Raw genomic sequence first — 20,372 nt, forward strand, 5'->3', positions numbered from 1 at the left:
AAAATTTATTTCTCTATTCTTTAATTCATTCATAATTCTGATTAAATGGTCTCTATGTTTTAGGCATCTCACGTAGGTCTGGGGAATAGTTTATTTAAGTGAGGCAGAAATACAGTAACAATTATGACAAGAATTAATAGGAGTAGATGATATTCATTGAGCTCTTATCTGGTAGGAACTGTTCTCATATTTTATAGAAATTGTCTCATTTAGTCTTCACAAAATCCCTCTAAGGTTTCCATTTTTCAGGTGAGGAAACCAAGGAACTTGGCACCAAGACCTTAAAAACCTGTTCAGGGTCATGCAGCTGATAAGTATCAGAGTTGAGTCAGGAGTCAAATGCCAGGCTCCTGTACCAGGCTCACGCTACAACACCTTACCAAAGTCGAGTGCTACAGGATGGCAGGACCTGACGTCCAGAAGATGTGGTCAGTTCCTATCAGAGGAATTGGAGTCGTGCAGGAAGCTTCATAGACACAGAATAAAACTGAATTTGATGCTAAAGATGCACAGTTATTCAACAGGAAGGGATGTGGGCAGGGAAGGAGGCTTTACTGGACATGGGAGCAGCGTGAGCCAATGAAGAGTTTTTGCAGTAAAATAGAGAGGCAGAGGATGTCTGTAATGCGACTTAAACACAAAAGTGTTTGGAGAGGGAGACATTGTCATTTTCTTTGTGGTCCTGAACCATTATTGCCTAAGAGAGCTGGTCGTTTCTCTATACCCTAGGGCAGCCGTGCTCAAAGTGTGCATAGCTTTCAGGGGGTCCACAGGGTCAAAACTATTTTCATAACAACAGGAAGATGTTATCTTCCTTTTTTCATTCTCATTCTCTAGTGAGTGTACAATGGAGTTTTCCAGAGACGACATGGATGTGTGATACAGCAATAGTCTGAATTCAAAAGCAGATATGAGAATCCACCTGCATTGTATTTTAAGCACCTGGATCCTGACGCTTGGGGGCCCAGTCACCAATGTGATAAATATATATATTCATGGAATCATTATTTTAGAACTAAAAGGACCAAAAAGACTATAGAATTCTTACATGTAGAAAAGAAACTCCGTACAGGTTAGGTCTTACTGGAGGTAAATACTGAGTGGCAGGACATTTAGAACTAATTTCCTAATTCAGGGCTCTTCTCTAATGCTGAATGGGCATCAGATTAGATGCAAATTGAAGACCTCACTGATGAAAACACACTCTACCAGTTCAACACAATGGATCAATTTAAAGGCTTTGAACCTGTGTAGATTTAGGTGAACGCAACGTTCTCAAACATAGATTTTTAAATTGTAAGCAAAGTAAAATCTGTAAGTTCTTAAAAATTTGCCTAGAGAGGGAGGAAAGATAAGATAAGAAACTAAGGTGGATTATAAAGTGGGTGAATGGAGTGTAATATAGTATACAATAGCAAGACTAGTTGTAAGGAACTTAGATTAGAAGTTACGATGAGGAAGATGGATCTGAATTAGGCCTTGAATGAAGGGTTGAGTTTATAGGCAAAATAATAATAATAATAATAGCCCTTTATTGTTTAGCTACATGCCAAGCACTGGATTTAAGGTCGGGCCAAGACAGGCAGAAATAGGAAAGGGTATGCATGTAAAAAGATCAGTCTTCTTATTTTAGCAGGAGAATATTACAGAGTTGGAAAAAATAAGATTTTGAAGGGCTCTTAGGGGGAAAAACAAGTCAGGGTTGATACTGTAGGAGGAAGACTGTTTATACTGAAACATTTTTTAGGGAGTCTATTGATTTAGTTCCTTGCAACTTGTATTATTGAAAATAATATTAATACAATACAAATCAGGTAGTTCAGAGTAAAAAAATTCTTAGTAACAGATTATACTGTTTCAACATATAACACACAACCTGCACTATTGTTCAGAGTGAGATTTAATAAGGGAAGTTGGAAAATTGAACATAAGACCTCTTTAATCCTAAGAAAACAACTCTCCAGATGTCCTTTAAATGCCACTAGTCCAACACATACTTATGGATGACCACTTTATGTTGTTATGAATTTTCTGGAGGCAGCCAATTATCAAACTGGGATTCATGTGTTATGTAACCCATTGTTTTCATTATTGCTCTTCAGTAATCCTTAAAGTTTTCAGGTAAGATATTTATGTCAGAAATCTTGGTTGCTATCAGATAAAAGAAAATGTCAGATTATTTGTACACAAAAATTGAATAATGAAATAACTGAAGGACTGTACCGATTTTAATTAACACCTTTGTTGCACATGAGTTAATCTGTTTTTGTGTATCATCTCATTTAAGTTCCACAACTCTATGAGAGATATTATTACTATTTTACAGATAAAGGAACTGAAACACAAAGATAAGTTTTCCACTGTCCCAAAGCTAGAAAGTGGTGTCCTGTGGATTTAAAGGTGGGTCTGTCAGACTCCAAAGTTTTTAATTCACTATGTTCCACTGTGTCTCTGAAAACTTCCCCTATAACTAACTTTGTGACCTGAGGCAAAGAAAATCTTTGGACTCAGTGTATTTCTATGTAAAAATCTGGGGTAGAATTCATGAACTTGAAGTTTTTTGCTACTGGTAACATTCTAGAGTCTATAACTCATCTAGAATATGAATTATTAAACTATAAATTTTTATTAACTATTAAAAAAAAGGGAAATTAGACTTATGAAGAAAATACTGTGTGCCTGGCACTAGCATGGGCATTTTCACTCAATCTGTCTCCAACAAAAGGAGGTCGTTATTTCCATTTCTCAGATGAAGAGGTATTCAGTGCATACGTAATACCCTGTCCACATACAAAGAGCTTGATAAGTAGCTGATAGCTCATGACCAGGATGTGAGCTGTAGGGTCACTGACACATAGTTCATGCTCTTTTCTTCTTCCATTATTCAGAAAGAAAAGAGTAACCTTTATTGAGAGAAACCATCTGATATTTAGCTAAATTCCATTTCAGATTCACGCTATCACTTCAGATGACAGCACAATTTTACGCAATAAATGAAAGCTAACTTTGGATGCTTTAACAGTGGTAATCATTTTGGAATAACTTTCAACGATTAACTAAGGACTTACAAGGTGCAGCTGTTAGTCCTGGCTCTAAATCCAAAAGAATCAAACAAATTAAGGTTGTTGAGAGTTTTTAGGTTATATTTAGACTTGACTGCACTAGTATTTGTGTATAAATGATTTCAATGAATATTCCTCATACTTCTCTTGTATGATTACAGGAAATGAATTTTTATTTACCAAAACCCCTGTGTTTTGACTAAATTATCTTCACATGTGGGCCTGCAGATATTATTAATTTCCTCTCTTGCAAAAGAAAATTCTAAAGTGCTCAAGGATTTTTTTTTTTTACATTTTCATAGATTTTAAGTTCTGAAGATTACAAAAAGACCTTTGCCTCCTTAGCTCCTGTATTAGTCAGGGTTCTCCAGAGAAACAGAACCAATGGGTAGGTAGGTAGGTAGATTATTTATTTATTTATTTACTGATTTACTTATGGAATTGGCTCATATGATTGTGAGAAATGACAAGTCCAAATTTGCAGTATGGCACAGCAGGCTCCTAACTCTGGAGAGTCTATAATGCAGCTGTAGTCCAAATGCCAGCAGGAAGAGCTGATGGATCAGATGAAGTCCAAGAGCAGTCTGCTGGAGAATTCCCTCTCTTTTTTTTCTTTTAATTGAAGTATAGTTGATAGAGGAATGAAGAATTCCCTCTTGCTTGGAGAGGTTGGTCTTTTTGTTCTATTCAGGCTTTCAACTGATTGGACGGGGCCCACCAACATTACAGATGACAGTCTGGTTACTCAAATTTCCACTGATTTAAATAGTAATCTCATCAAAAAACATTCCCCAAGTTTCTAAAAATTAACCACCACAAGTCCACCCCTTCTCAACTAAGCAGCCATGTACATCTTCAACCACACTTAATCTTCAAATAAAGAAAACAACCAGGTCATACTCCTGGCTTACATGATATAGCTACCTTTTGTACAACTGGAAATGCACTAATCCTTTCCCCAGAAAAGGATACCAAGTCCTTAAATAATGCTTATTCTTCTCCTTGATACCGCATAACTTAAATATGAATCTGTTTTTGTGTCTGTGTGCATGTGCACTCACACACACAAACATGTTCATAATAAACTAAGGGAGAAACACCCATGGCAAATATGGTTCTCATTTCTGTAACTGGTCACCTGGTCACAGCTGGTATTTATAACGACCTTCTTTCACTATCCTTTCTGCATTCCCTTTGCCATCAACAAGCACCTCAGCAGGTGGGGGACCCAACCTTCATCCCCGAAACATCTGGGTCATTAGCAATCCTTCCTGGACTGGGTTCTTACCATTTTCCATTGACTAAACCCACAGGGCATGTTCCTACTAAGAGACACCTTAGAGGATCTCTTATATTCTAGACATAAGCTTCCTTATCTCCATCACAGAGGAGTGGTCCAGTCTCCCTTTAAAAGGCTGAATCAATCACCCCAGCCAGAATAGAAGCTCCCTTCTTTGTTGATTCAGAGGCATGAGGAGCCCAAAAAGGCCAGGCAGATGCCTTAGCTTACAGTTCAGTGGAATCATTGTTCTACTTCTGGTGAAAGCATTCCTTCCTTTGGAACTAAGACCTCTAAGCCAGAAGAGGATAAGGTCATGCAGACAGGAAACAAATATTTGGCTAGTGGGTCACTATGGGTAATAGTGAGTAGTGCCACTCCCACTTCCACTCTTAGACCTGGGAATCCTGGGGAGAAACAGCACCGACACTGGATGCTGACTCAGAGCACGTACAGCCTCCTGGAAAACCATGCTCCAGCCGGCAGGGTCCTGCCACCTCGCTGGCACTACAACTGTGTCTTCAGAAGGCTGTTCCACCATTCCATCAACTAGTTGGTTCATGATGGTGGAGAGCACCGTAAGACTGGTAAATTCCATGACATGAGCCCCTGCCATAACTGACTTGCTGTGAGGTGAGTTTCTTGATTAGAAGCAATGCTGTGTGGAATACTGTGACACTGAATAAGGCATTTTGTAAGTCCATCAATAGTAGTTTTGGCAGAAACTTTGAGTGCAGGAAAGGCACATCTGTATCCAGAATAGGTGTTTATTCAGGCAAAAACAAGACACTGCCCCTTCCATGATGGAAGCAGTCCAGGGTGCTGGATCAGCCTGCCCCCAGGTAGCTGACTGATGACCTCTGGGAATGATGCCGTACTGGGGACTCGGTCTTGGTCTTGGCTGCTGGCAGATGCTGCTGTGGTAGTCAAGTGAGTGCAAGTCCATGTTGCTGAGTCCAGGCATAACCTCCATCCCTGCCACGATGACCACTTTTTTCATGGCCCCACTGGGCAACTGACAGGTGACTGGTGAAAGAAACTTACTAGTATCCGCAGAACAGATCTTCCTATCTGCCTGATTATTAAAATCCTTCTTGGCTGAGACCACCCTCTGGTGGGCATTGACCTAGGACACATCTTCACATTTTTCACCCATTCAGAGAGGTCTGTTCACATCCCTCTCCTTCAGCCTTTGTCTTGCTTGTCACCAATTTTCTAATTTGGTCCTTTCAAGTCCCTAACCACACAGCCAATCAGTTGGCCACAGGCCATATATCAGTATATAATTGCACGTCCATTTCCCCATCCAAGTAAAATGAAAAACGAAGGGCACTCCTAGAACCCTTCCCCTGGCAAGATTTCCCTTCACAACTGTCCTTCTAGGATGTCCCAGAAAGGGGCTGGGGTCCTACAGCTGTCCTCTTTCAGGACAAGTATTGTGCAGAACCATCTGTAACGAGGCCCAAGTTTTCTCCTCTCTGTCAACTGATCATACGGCTCTCCCCCATGAGGTTCTCGCTGCAGGATGGAAAAGAGAAGGTGGTGTAACAGGAGTGGGGAACACGGGCGTTTGGGCCACTTCTTCCTGTAACTTATTTGTACCTTCAGGGCCTATTCAGCCCAGTGTCATATGTATCACTTCCGTTTGATGTGGGAGTAATCTGTGCACACCCAACTTCATGGTTTGGTGGGTCAGATATCATGACGGTCAGCTCAGGTCCCGAGATAACCTGGTCACCCACAGTTCAGCATTCAATCTCTACTAAGGCCCAGTAGCAGGCCAAAAGCTCTTTTTTCAAAACGACAGTAGTTATCCACAGAGGATGGCAGGGCCTTGCCCCAGAAGTGCCTGTGCTGCAGTTCACCTACAAAGGCCTACGGCAGGCTGCGGACAGCGTCCTTCCACCCACAGACACCTCGAGCATCGGCGGAGCTGAAGGGTCACGTGGCCCAGGGCAGGGCAGCTCATAGGCTCAGCTGGGCCTGTTGCCAAATCTCCTCTTGTTCTGGGCCCCATTCCACACTAACTAAGGGGAGTTCAAACTGTCTGCCCATCCACGTGTACAGTCTAAAAGGAATATGAATTGGCACCACAAAGAGCTATTGTCATAGTGAAGGTGGAAGCAAGAGGAAGAATATTCTAGAGGAAGGAAACACAATAAACGAAGAAATAAAAATTCTTGTTGACAACTCAAGACTGACTTCTACTGCCTCCTTCAGAAACCGTTTTGCTTGGCCTCCCTGCTCTGTCACTAGATAGTCTCTCTTTTCTCTAGTTTTTCCACTTCATTTATCTGACAAACTTAAGTACAGACGAGGACTCAGAGCATGTATTGTTTGAGGACCACTTCATACTTCTGTTTTCATCCAAAGCCACCTACGTGTTTAAAATGAAGTACATTCCTTACATTCAGCCTTGAGAGGCAACACCTCCTCCTTTACGCTTTGCTGAAGGTTGGAGGAAAGCTTCCTTCTCTTGTTGCCCCACTTTTCTAACTCTGGGTCTGAGTCCCACAACCAGCTTCGCTCTGTCGCACGCTCAGTTACACGGGGGCCTGAAAACGGCAGAGCAGCCTTTCCCTTCACAGAACGGACTGTCATCTGGCAACCTCATCTAACCAAAAGCTGCTTTGGAACAAGGAAATTTAAAAGCACCGGCCTCTAAATGATCCAAAGAGGTCATAAATTCCTCTGCACAAAGTGTTATAGATCTTACTCAAGGGAAAGATCCCAGCCCTTTATTTATGGAGCAATTACACTAATCAGAGACACTGATCTGACAACAAGCTTGCTTATCAGATTTTAATTCCACAACAACAAAGTTGAAAGAGAAAAGGGTGGTTTGAAGAAATTACTTCAAGGGAGTATATACCGAGCATGGAGAAATGGCAGTTGTTTGCAAAGGCTGCAGTCATGTGAGCACTTAAATCAGTCTAATCTGGGTAAATAACAACATATTTTAGAAAGTTTTCCATCAAATTATTAAAATCAATACATTAAACACTTTTATTATTGAGAATTTTTATTAATTTAATTTAATTTAATTATTATTATTTTTTAATGGAGGTACTGGGGATTGAACCCAGGACCTTGTGCATGCTAAGCACATGCTCTACCACTGAGCTACATCCCTCCGCCCCATTATTGAGGATATATTTTTTTAAAGTCTTAGTACTTAGGAGAATAAACTCGTGGGTTACTAGAAACCTTAACTATTTGACTAATTCATTAGCCAAACAGGAAAGCTGGTTTTATTGGACATTGCCTGAGGGTGTTATGCAACAGCAACACCCAAGTATATATTTAATAGTCACTATTTTAACTAAGATGTACCTTATACATTGTGCTGGCTGCTTTACAAGCGTACTTATTCTTTGAGCCAAATAAGAGACATTGTCTTCATTTTACAAGTGAAGCCCAGGAGAAAAACAATGTGCTCAAATTCATCCAACATTTTATTTTTATTTATTGATTTTTTTGTTTAATGGCAGCACTGGGGATTGAATCCAAGACCTCATGCATACTAAGCATGCACTCTACCACTGAGCTATTACCCTCCCCTCCCCACCCCAATCCAGTATTTTAATTCAACATGGAGGTCCTAAACTGGATGCTGAAAAACGTTTGTTCAAAACCGGGAACAAGACAGCACGTTCTCTGCCATCAGAACGCAGTTGGGCGGTTCTGTCTCAGACGAGCTGCCCTAGCAGCCCGCTCCTCCTTCCCCTAAGGAGGCCAGCTTGCCAGTGCTGAATAAAAAGTGAAGATCTTGGCAGGGAGCAAGGGACGTGGGAGTTTAAGAGGCCTTTGGCCAAGGAGTAACATGAATTTGGAAAATGAAGCTTGTGTTATGAGGATGGGTGGTGCTGAATATATCTAAACTGATTCTTCCTGCCAAGGCGAAAAAAGTCTAGACCAAAACCTAAAACAGCATCATCCAGAGTTTTAATTCTAGGAATGACTTCCACAAATATGAGTTCAATATTTCTGAAGAATAGCCCAGAGAAAAGCACAATTACCTCATTCTCCGTTTGTTGCAGAAAAGCCAGTGTGTATGAATATTAAGCCAAATTTCATTTCCCAGAAAGACTCCTTTTCACAAAAGCAGAAGAGCCTAGGAGGTGTGGCAGCAACTTTCCTTTCGAAAAGGAAAACCTAAGAGCAAAGGCCACTGGACACATGCACCCATGTGTCCCACAGACTTGCCAATCCAACCAACCTGGGATCGCATCACTCAAACCTTCTCCTCAACTTGTGTCTCCTCCCTAACAGCCTGAAGCAGGTGCTCCTCAGTTGCGAGCCCCGATCTCTCTAGCTAATCCATCCCCTGGCTGTAATGCCATTGCCTACATCTGACTCTTACAATAAAAGATTTACTGAGGATCCACCGCGAGCCCGGAGTTAAGCTGGTGCTGGGAATATAAAGGTGAAGAATACAGACACTGCCCTGGACCTTGTGAAACTTTTATTCTAATGGAAAAAAAGAAAGAGACATTAAATGAATATTTGTACAAGTATTTTTAAAATATGATTGTGGGAAATGCTGAGAAGACAATATGCCTGTTTGTGCTACAGAAGAGCCTGACTGAGAGACCTAACTTGGACTTGGGGAGAGGGAGGGAAGGAGTCGGTGAGGAAGACTGTGTTAGAGTAAGTGACATGTGCACTGGTTCGAAAATGGGAGGCTGTTAGTCAAATGAAAATGGGGTAGGGTGGAGGGAGGGCGGTACAGGGGAGGCATCCTGCAGAGAGAAGCACCTCTGCAGGCAAGAGCGCCACTGGGGAGCCCTGGAACTAAGAGGCAGGCACCTAGTGGAGCGGGCTTGGGGGTTTGGGGTGAACTAGAGCACCTGAAGCCAGAGCAGTGCTGTGAGGACAACCCTAAGAGTGGTGGAAGGATTTTAGGCTTGGGTTTGAGAGAATCAGATTTATGTCTTTAAAAGGTGACGCTGAGTTCAGTGTGAACAGAAAGCGGGGAGAGGACGACAGGCACAGGCAGAACTACAGAGAGGAGGGGATCTGGTGTCTGGATTCAGACACGCTAAGTGTGGCCATGAGGGATACAAGCAAAGACATCAAAGAGGGGTGGAGATATTTGGGTCTGAAACTCAGAAGGGAGGTTCTAAGTTGTTGACATAGATGTGAACATTCTTAGCTCACAGGTGTTTGGTGACACATGGGAGAGAGAGAAAATTCTTAAGAATTCAGAAAGAGGAGAAAGAGGGCCTAGGATTGAGTATTGAAGAACTCACATTTAAATAATGTGCAGGGGAAGAAGATCTGGTGAAGGGAATTGAAGAGAAGGCAGGAAGCGAAGGGCAGCAGGAAGACAGGAGTCACGTGCAGCTGCAGAGTCCGGGACGACAGGGCTGGAGAGCCTACGCACTGCCTGAGTCAGCGCCTGTGACCAGCAGGGGGCAGCGGCAGAGTACCGAGGGCAGGGACCTGGGGGAGCAGAATGAGGCTGTGTAGGAAACTTTGGAAAAGTCTGTCTGTGAAGGTAAGGACAGAAGTAGAGAAGGGAGAAGGGAATGCACATTCCAGGGGTTTTTTTTGGGGGGGGGGTTCCTTTTTCTTTCTCTATATATCAGAGTTTAGAGCATGGTTGTATTTTTATAGGAAAAATTCATAGAGGTAGAGATAGACAACAAAGGTGCAGAGTGACCCTGGGGGTACCGGCCAATTGCTCTGGTGGGCTCCCTAACTGGGGTTTGCAATTCCTGTCTGCTGTGGCCCCACATTTGAGAGAAAAGGGGCCATTGCCTCCGTGGAACTTGGATGGAAGTGGCAATTGAGAGCACAGGTTAGGAGCATGTCAATCCTGTAGCAAGAAATGAAGGATTTGTCATCTGATAGCTTTTAATTTCTCTGATTAGGAGGCAAGTCCATCAGTTGTGAGGGGAGCAGAGGGTGGACCAGCAGCTGGAAGCAAGAGAAATCACTGTAAATAAATAGAAAGCAAAAAGGCAGAGAAATGCTGAGCCTGCCAGAAAGTCTCCCAAACGAGGCTGATGGCCATGAATTTAACGAGCTATCCATTTCCATTGCCATTTTGCTTAAATGTCTTTCTCCCCAACTAGGCTTTAAACTCACCAAGGAAAGTGACTGTTCAGTATTAACCACATCAGCTTTGTTCTTCTCCAGATCCTGGCACAGTGTCTCAACAAATGACAAACGGCAGAGACGAAAAGAATCGGAAATATCGTTTCTCTGCTCCAAGGGTGTAACAATACAAAACAAGAACGGGGACAAAAAGAAGGTGTAGTGGTGCTGATGAAAGGTTTACAATGGACAAAACCAAAAACAGAAACACTTCCCAGGAAGCTAGAAACTTCTGAGTAACATGTAGAGAAGGCAGTACCTTCAAGGACAATCATCAACCCCTGGGTGCAGGACTGGAGAGGTCGCTATCTCTTAGAAACATCAGTGAAGATTCTGCTTCTCCTCCTAGTTTCCTTTTAGCAAAAACACCCCACCAGCAACATTTTATCTTCAAGTTTGCTCCCTAACAACAAAAGCCACTCCAGCAGAAGCAGACTGGCTTTCGACCCCTACATCCACCTAGAAACACATCTGGAAATCTGCCATCACATGTGGGACAGGGGTGCCCATCCGGCTCCCTCACTCAGAATTTATGTCTTACTTCCAATTCCATTTTGTCCCTAATTTACAATAATCTTAAATCCCTGGTCTGTGTGTGCATGCATGGGAATAAATATATATATGTAAGTTATTATAAATAGACATGTCCTTATGCATTTAATGAAAGTATCTTTCTAAAAATAAACATTCATCTAAAATATTCAATTCACAGAAAAGCTCAAAGAAGTAAGTAAAAAATTACCTGATATGCCACTAATAAGAAACTGCATTATTATCACTTGATGAGCATCAATGCAGCAATTTTAAATTTTTTTAAAATTTTGTTTAATTGAGTTATAAGTGATGTATGACAGTATATTAGTTTCAAAAGGTGTACAAAATAATGATTTGATACTTGGATATACCGTGAAATAATCACCACAAGTTTAGTTAAGATCTATCCCCATATACAGTTATAAAAGTTTTTCCTTGTGATAAGGACCCTTAATATCTACTCTCTTGGCAACTTTAAAATATACAATCCAGTATTATTAACTATGGCAGCAATTTATTTTTGTAGATTTCAGAAAGAAGGATAGACCAATAGATGGATGGATGGATGGATGGATAGGTAGACAGATACATCAGTGAAGGGATAAATGAAGAGATAAGTAGACAGAAACTGGATTATACAAGTCACTGAATAACAAATGCCATTTATTTTACTGGAACTTAAGGGAAGAAAAAGAAGTTGAAGTACAGCTGAAGGATTGTTCTTTCAATATTTGTTCACAAAAATAATTTAATCTCTCTCTATAATTAGGATTATGAAAAACAATAAAATATGGAGGTCATTATTTTTAACTACTTTGTCGATTTTAGATGATATCTTTTCACTCCCTGCTATGAAATATTAGGAATTTGAAACATTTCCTTTTATCTCCCCTATTCATATCTTTAAAAAAAATGGTTAAATATTATCATTAACAAGATTTATAACATTTTGTTCTTATTCAGTAATGGTAATTCTCACAGCTGTTTAATTTTGGTATATATTAAAATGAATTCAATGATCCTTCTGTATCTGAGGTTAAACTGTCCCAGCTAATGAAATGAACATCTTGTTTGTGAATCAGTATGCCTGTGCCTCTTTAAAAAACTGTATCTGATAAATATCACCAAATACGGGCAGCATTTGTGATGATCTTCCTCAAAGAGCTTCCATTTATGAAACACTTACCTTACCTACCGTATCTTAAAAAGATAAACAAATTACGCTCAACCTCAATATCTTCATATTTGCGGGGAATTTGGGAGAAAGTACAAACAAAATGATTATTAAATTGCAATAACATCTGAAAAATTTCCAACTCACGTCACGTGCAGAAGACAAGCCTTCACTGTTCTTTGGGCCCAGGAGTTTCTTCATGTTTTCCTTTATGTTTTCTTTTCTCTGTTGTCTGAAAGCTTTCTCCTGATCACACAGAGCCATGCTAAATCGGAGGTCTGGGGATGAACTGTGGATAAAACAGAGATCATGAACCAATGTCCCCAGCAGCCTTGCTACACATCATCCAGTTCCCCAAGCCCCTGGCAGCTGTACAGATACATGCTCACTTCTTCCCTCAAGTTATTTCCTATGAGGGAATCTGAAAAGAGTATAAAACAATGGCTATCTTAACACAGCATCATCCAAGGCACATTTTTTTCAGAACAAAGGAGTATGAGATGTTTTAGAAAAAACCAAATAGCCCCTGATAAATTGCATATTATGATAGTGAAGACTTTGGGAAGTGCTTCAGGAAAGACACCTGTTTAGGTCTGTTTTGGGTCAGTATTTCCCAAACATACTTGATCAAAAACTCCTTCCTCTGTCCCTCTATCCCCATTAGTCTGCATCATGACACTAACATCCCAGCGAATCTGTTCTCTGAGGGTGGTACTTGCAGAAATGCTATCTTAGTAAGTTGCCTCGTCTAATGGATGCCCCCTGCGACAAGGAAAGAAACTTCTAATGGTAGAATGTTACAGAACTACAGGTGAATTTATGACTGGATTTCAGAACCCTTGAATTATATACCCTTCCTTTCCAATAATGGTAGCAGCAATTTTTCAGTTATCTATACCCTGCCAGAAGCCACATTAGGTATTGTACATGCATCATTGCAACAATGATGGGCATAAACAGTATACACTGTATTACTATTTTTACAACTCCATATTAGATATCAAAAAAAAAAAAAACACCCTGAAGCTCTGAGAGGTTAAGATCACAGAGCAAACATGTGATACACTTTCCATCATGCAGCAATGCCTTGCCAACAAGACAGCTCTTAATATTAAAATTTAAAACCAGCTACTGAATTTTAAAATAATTACAAAAAAAAACCCTAGCAATCTGTAAACACAGATGTTTAGAAGATATCAGTACAAAAATATCTAAAAGAAAATTTTAAAAATGTTGAGTAATTTTATAAATATAATAACAGAAGTATGGTTCATTGATTTCTTCTTTTATGTATTATCTGTAATTCTCTAATTTCTTTCCTGGTCTTATTTTATATTCAGTAGAAGTCATTCAATGAAAAAATGAATTTTTCTTTAAAGAGCATTTCATTTTAGAGTGAAGACAAATCTACATATAAAAATAGAGTTTGCTTAAAGTTCATTGTAAATATGTAATAAATTATTTCTGGACATACATGTACTATTTAGCTGATTTTTTTTCTACATTTTTGATAACTGTGCTTTGTTAAAGCCCATTTCTTTTACATAATATAGTTCTTATTACACCAGTGGAGACCATTTCTCATGAAAACAAATAGCATTACTTTCACAGTCAAGTAACAAAAATATTTCTAATCTCATACCAAAATATGCCACTTGTAAGCAAGAATCAATATAATGCAAAATAACACAACTAAATAATTTGGACTGTCCTTTGATACATCCTGACATATAGAGGACAATGGTAATTTATACAGTACTTTTCTAAGTCAAATCAACATGTTCCAGGGATCAAAATAAGAGAAAGAAATACCTAAACCCAATGTCAATGTACCCATCATCATTCATTTGAAAAATCATTAAATATGAAAATGCTACACTAATTCTGCGGTGTTTATGTAAATAAAATATGTACTAGTAACTGGTAAAATCCACTTCAACAGGGAAGTTCAAAGAGAATCAGAGAGGTTGAGGGAGGTGGGACCTACTGACCCCAGTGTGAGGTCAGAGATGAGCTAATTCTCAAGGGAGGCCTGACTCCCCTTAGACTCACCACATGAAAATAAATGATTCTCCAATATTCACTTTTGGAGGCCACATTGAAAAAGCAACGCACTTCATGGAACTTTACCATCCGTAGTCCTGCTGATCCTTATGGACAAAGACAGTCTCAATTTTCAGTTTTCCCCCTTAGTTTCCTATTTATGTTCATGTACATGTTTTTTTTTAATATCTATCTGAATCTACAATGAAAACAGACTTAAGTCACTGTGTTCACTTCTATGGGAACAGAAGTATAACTTAAGGAAGGGTCCTTTCAAAAAGCTCTTCTTCTGACATTTATAATTTAACTACCAAACTATAGAAAAATTAAGAAAAGATTATTAAATTTGTTAAAATGTTGTAACTATTAGGAGAGAACTAAAGAAAACCAAATTACATTTAATGCATTTTTATACTTAAAATTGTCAAAATTATTTTATATTAAAAGTATATTCTTTAATAACTAAAATCAGTCAGTGGATCATTCACAATAGTTTTCATCCAATGAAATAAAAATGCACTTACCAAACTTCAAGAGACATTTCCAGAATCATTTCAGTGACCTAAAACAGATATACTAGGTTATATATAGGTTATCATAAAATGTATGTTGTGTTATATATAATGCAAAGTCAACATAACTTTTGAGTGTCAGATTATGTTTAACCTAAATACTCTAAAAATAAAAGCAACATATGTCCATAAAGACCCTATATAAAAGGTGCATTTTCAATAAATAATTTTTTGCTATTTTTCATGATCTAAGCCTACTTTTAATGTCATTTTAAAAAGCATAAGAATTGCTCCGGCAAGGTTGTTTTCCACCTTCACTAAAATAAAGTAGTTTATTCCAAAAATCATTATTCATAAAACATAAAAATTTCCTGAGATCTCAAAACTATGAAGATTTGGAGCTGTTCCTGGGCCTCAAAATCAGAAGCCAAAGCTAAAGAAAGCCTGGGCGGAAATTCACACTTGCGCATTTGTGACAAGTGCAAGACCGCAGTAAACAGAAGACAGAATATCTATCCAAGGTGAATGGCAGGACCCAGGAGCCATCAAATGGTGGTCACCTTAAGAAACATCTTAAGGTGTTTAAAATGGAATGTGGGCTCTGGTTTTGTTTTTTCAATGCAGTGAGAGCCAACCAAACTTATAGACGGATGCCATCATGTCCATGGACCAATTTTGGTTTAATGAAAAAGAACATGACTAATACGCACAGAGAAAAGGGGTATTAAAAGATGTCTTTCCAGAGACTATGAATCTGTTGTATAGAAAGACCCTCTCAATACTATCTCAGCCATTAGTTATGAATAATGTGACTTTGAATTGTTACAAGAACCAAATGAGAAACGTTTCGAGGGGTGCTGTTATTTTTACCACATCAGTTTACCGTAAGAACATAGTTAGAGTGAACCTGTTGAATACCTTCAAATAGAGCAGTGCTAGGATGTGTCTCTTAAAATGGGAAGAGGATAGTTTTAGAACCAACAAAAAATGCTATAGATTATTGGCTTTTGTTTTTCCTTTTTGGTTTCAGAGGATGGAAAAAAATAAACTAGAAGGAGTTCTCCAAAAAGTTAAAATAAATTCATGGATAATTCTCAGTACTGAATTTTATAAGTGCGAAAAAGGCACTGAAATTATCCGTACAAAAATTTGCTTCTCCCACTAAACCATACGCACTGTCTTAAATAGGTCTCTATTACCAGTTCATTGCATGGTATTTGGCATACAGCATACAATCAGTAAGTGTCTGCTGAATTACTGTGTATGTGTGTGTGTGAGGCTGCACATCAGGTGTCTTTTCCTGTCAAGAAACACCTCATTGCTACTAGAGATAAAATCAGGGGCTGGTCCCACCCAGAGAGCAATTCCTGTGTATGGAATTCTATGAAACTTCATTCACCAAAGCTATATATAAATATTACTTTGAAGTAAATAAAATAATCAAGAATCCTAGTACACATGGAATTACACATGCCCACATGAATCATAGTTCAGTTGTAAGTCAAAAAGGTAACTGGCTTCTAACCACTAACTGTAATTGCTCTGCATTCTATCAGTGAAAGGACTGCTCAGACCACATCCCAGCACGTTATGACTATTCCCCATTTCCACACTTCAAATGGAATCTTTCCCAAAGAGGGCTTGGAAAATATTTTATATTGAATGAAGTTGTATTTGGTAAGAAAATCAAGACATAGGTAAAACATGGTCTGTTTAAAAACAAACAACAACAACAACAAAAACATTAAAAGCTGCTATTAAAATGAGACTAGATTTACTATATTTATCTCCAGAGGGCAAAAGCACCAAGGAAGAATGGAAATTAAGAGAACAATACTACAACTCAATATGGAGTTTTCTAATAAATGGAAAGATTCAAAGCTGGAATGGGCTTCCTACGCCAAAATGCCATCTCATAACAGAAATTGTTCAGGAAAAAGCTGGCTTCTCAACTGGCAGGTCCCTAAACATTTTACATTTTTAAATATTTGATGCTTGAATATAGCTCATGCTTACTTAGCCAACAACTTAATAAAAGGAAAATCAGCAGTGCTATGTTTATGGTCATATGTGTCTTCTCCATAAGAATGTCCCTTCTACATCCACCTACACCATTTCTTGGCTAAGACATTTGTAATCCTAGACAGACTGAGGCTCTTTAAATGAAGGCAGGATAAGAGAAGAGAAGACACAAGATTTTTCTGCCATCTAGAGTCTTAAGAATGTGTTGCGCTAGGGGGGAAGGTATAGCTCAGTTGTAGAGCGCATGCTTAGCATGCACAAGGTCCTAGGTTCAATCCCCAGTACCTCTATTAAAACAAAACAAAACAAAACAATCTCCCCCACCAAAAAAAAACAAACAAGAATATGTTGCTCTGATTCTTGTCACTTGGGTTGGGCTCCTTACTTCCACATGTTGCCCACGTGGATAACCCACCACGTGGAGGAAATGTTAAACTCTTCCACTTGATGCGTTATGTTCAGACATGCTATGAAGGCGGGCATTTCCAGTCTCCCTGCTCCTTTCACCTGGAACAGGTCGTTCAGATAAAAGAGCCACAAAAATGTGTACTTCCTGTGAGGCATTAAACAATTATTGTCAACTCCTTCCCACACACTGCATGAAGCAGCTCTGCATGACCTTTTTCCAGGTGGCTTGCATTATCAAGGCAACCAGAAGGCAAGGTGACCAAATCTCCCTAACACCATGATACTTTGTCAAGAACAAGGACAATGAGGACTCCATCTCTTCTAGGAATGATGAATGCAAGAAGCAGGCTGTACTCATTGTACGTTTTGGGGGGAAACAACAATCTTGTCTTTGAATTCCACAATGGAAAGCAGTTTGAGATGCTTACGATGGGAGATGTTCAGCTGGGGAGGGAAGGGGAACTAGAGGAGAGAAACTATTTAAAAAAAAAAACAAATGCCATTTCAGACTCAAAGATAATTTTAAAAGTATCTAACCCACAAATTCTCTTGCAAACATTCCAGGGTTGTTTTGAAATAATAAAGCCAATGTAACAAGCAAAACGCCTGACACTGAAGAAGCCCTTTAAAATCATTATTTCAAAAAGATGCAAATAATTTTTAACTTGAAAATCTATCCTAGTAGTAAAGAGCTCATTAAATATGCCATGCCTTCTCTTATTAAAATCCTCCAGTATTTACAATTTTACTTTCAACAAAACATTATTTTGAATTCTGATCCCTTCTCAGTCAATTCACTCTTTTTTCTCCCCTTGGTAGAAACAAAAGGCAACTATTCACCATGTTGACTCAATAATCACATCTTTCAAGAGAATTAGATAATATTTTCTGCTTTATCTGTATATGCCTGACCTATGTGAGATAAAAAATAAAATTATATCCAAAAAATAAGGATCACTTTTACAAAGAATCATGTTTCCATAAACCATAATACCATCCTATGAAGAAGGAACCAGATACGGATCTAATAAACAGGCAATTCAAGTGCAGAGTGGAAAATACAACCCTGCAATACAAACAAGATTACATCTAAATAAATTTTGCATGTCTAAAATTGAATGATATGCTGCTAAAATCATCTTTTAAAATATATATGATCTTTTATAACACAAAAAACTAACATTTTTAAATTGAGTTATAATTCCATATAACATTATATTAGTTTCAGGTGTATAATGTAATGATTTGATATTTGTATATATTGCAAAATGATCAACACAGTAAGTCTAGTTAACATATGATTTCTTTAAAATTTATTTTTTATTTTTTTAAATTTACCTCTTTTATGTGTACAATTTGTCACCAATTTTTGATTTTAGAAATTATTTTTTGGAGGGGGAGGTAATTAAATTTGTTTCTTTGTTTTAATGGAGATACTGGGGATTGAACCCAGGACCTCATGCATGCTAAGCATGTGCTCTACCACTGTGCTCTACCTTCCCCCCATACGATTTCTTAATAAAACTAAATTAGCATTACCAGGAATCATATAATCCCTCACCCAAGAGTCCAAGATAACTGTGTCCCCAAATATCCCAGTCTTAAAAGTTTGACAGATAAAAATACACTATTTCCCCTGTTGCCATGTCACACAGAGTCTTCTCCTGTTTATTTGACAGCAATCTTTTTCCTTAATTTAAGGTCCCTTTTCTTTACATGGACATTGGAAAATTCTGAAAGAGCTGTGTAATCATCAGCTATGATACGACAAATCCGATTTCCTTCAGCACTAATACTACCACTTTTTCTCCAAATGGGACTCTCTCAAGACTCTCAACTTCTCTTCTCTAAATTTCATTTAATTTCATTATGCCTGTCTGAGCCCTTCCCATAAGTTTCTGTATTTCCCATAAGTGCATTCATTATTCATTCATCCAAAAATGAAAGTATTTAATCGGTATCAGGTCGGGTGTGCAATGGTAAATCGCCTGAAAATGTTCTAGTCCCTGAGGGAGCGTAGGTCCGGAAGAGGACCCCAAGGATACAAGAGCACTCTAAATCCCCTATAATTTAAGAGTTATAAACTGTGGAAGCATCAAAGCAGACTCACTTAAGCTTCCATGGCTAGCATCCCCAAATAAAAATGCATTCTCTCTTAAAGCCAGAAATTCTTTGACCTACGCTTGAACTTTGCCCTGCATAAATGTGATGGCATTCGCATCTTAGCCAGAGATCTCCCAAATTTCTCACAAAATTATGTATTTCTCTTGGTTTCTCTCCAAAGTCTGCTGTGTCTCATTCACTTAGCTAAATTGTAGTCTTTGTCTTCACACATCAATACATAGTTTTCCAGTGAAATCATCTTGAGACTAACTTAACATTCTGAACTCACCATCAAAACTCCCTTTTTTTTTTTCAAGCTTTGCCACTATCTCTTCTATAGAACTTTCTGATTTATTTTCAAGTTGCAATCATGTATGAACAGTAATCAAAGAAAGCAGTCTGCCAAAATTAGATAACACAGAAACCATGAGACGTGGCTATTTTTAAACAATAACACTCACTTCCAAATAAACACGTCAAATTAAAACACAGTACAATGTAAAATCAGAGGCTGCCTTTCTCAGAGTATTGGCCAAGTCAAAAATTCATCTAGAGAATAAAGAAGTATAAACTCTCCTTCTTCAAAACCTCTCCTTACTTCAAAACCTTAGCATGTTCATGATTCTCTTGAAATGGGCTACTTTGCACAAAACAAATGAAATTCGTCAGAAACTCTATCTTTCCACTTTAAAATGGGGTACTGTAACCCAAAGTGACACTTGATATATTCAGTAATGGGTGACTAGAGCATTTTAAATTTTGAACTGTGTTGAAACAAATGATCACTAAATTTATAGGCTCTACCTATATATAAATAAGTTTACTTTGGTCAGTAAGTTCAAACAAGTAAGTAAATGTAATAGCCAGTAAATCAGTTTCATGAAGCACGTGACAAACAGTTAAATCTGGCCAGTATAATTATAATGAGAATATCTAATATTTATTTAAATGCTTACTGGGTCAGGCACTATTCTAAAACTTCCCATGTATTTATTTACTCACTTAACCATAACCACAACCCTTAGGGGTCGGTACTATATACAATTTTGTTTGACAAATGAGGATGCATGGCAAAGAGAAAAAAAATAACTTGTCCGACATCACACAGTGAATAAATAGCCGAATCATGATTC

General features: G+C 38.6%; 1 protein-coding gene across 2 annotated transcripts in view; it reads right to left on the reverse strand.

Moving 5' to 3' along the window:
* The window catches only part of PLA2G4A (phospholipase A2 group IVA), a 122,550-nt gene that overhangs the window by 37,974 nt on the left and 64,204 nt on the right, over window positions 1-20,372 (reverse strand). For both annotated transcript variants that reach the window (XM_010992101.3, XM_064477190.1), the window contains 2 exons: window positions 14,719-14,756; window positions 12,299-12,440 (listed from right to left, as the gene is read on the reverse strand). In XM_010992101.3, coding sequence (XP_010990403.1) covers window positions 12,299-12,440; window positions 14,719-14,756 — 180 coding nt within the window. The remainder of the gene's footprint in view (window positions 1-12,298; window positions 12,441-14,718; window positions 14,757-20,372) is intronic.

Source organism: Camelus dromedarius, chromosome 21 (genome assembly GCF_036321535.1).
Source record: "Camelus dromedarius isolate mCamDro1 chromosome 21, mCamDro1.pat, whole genome shotgun sequence".
Taxonomy (NCBI): Eukaryota; Metazoa; Chordata; class Mammalia; order Artiodactyla; family Camelidae; genus Camelus; species Camelus dromedarius.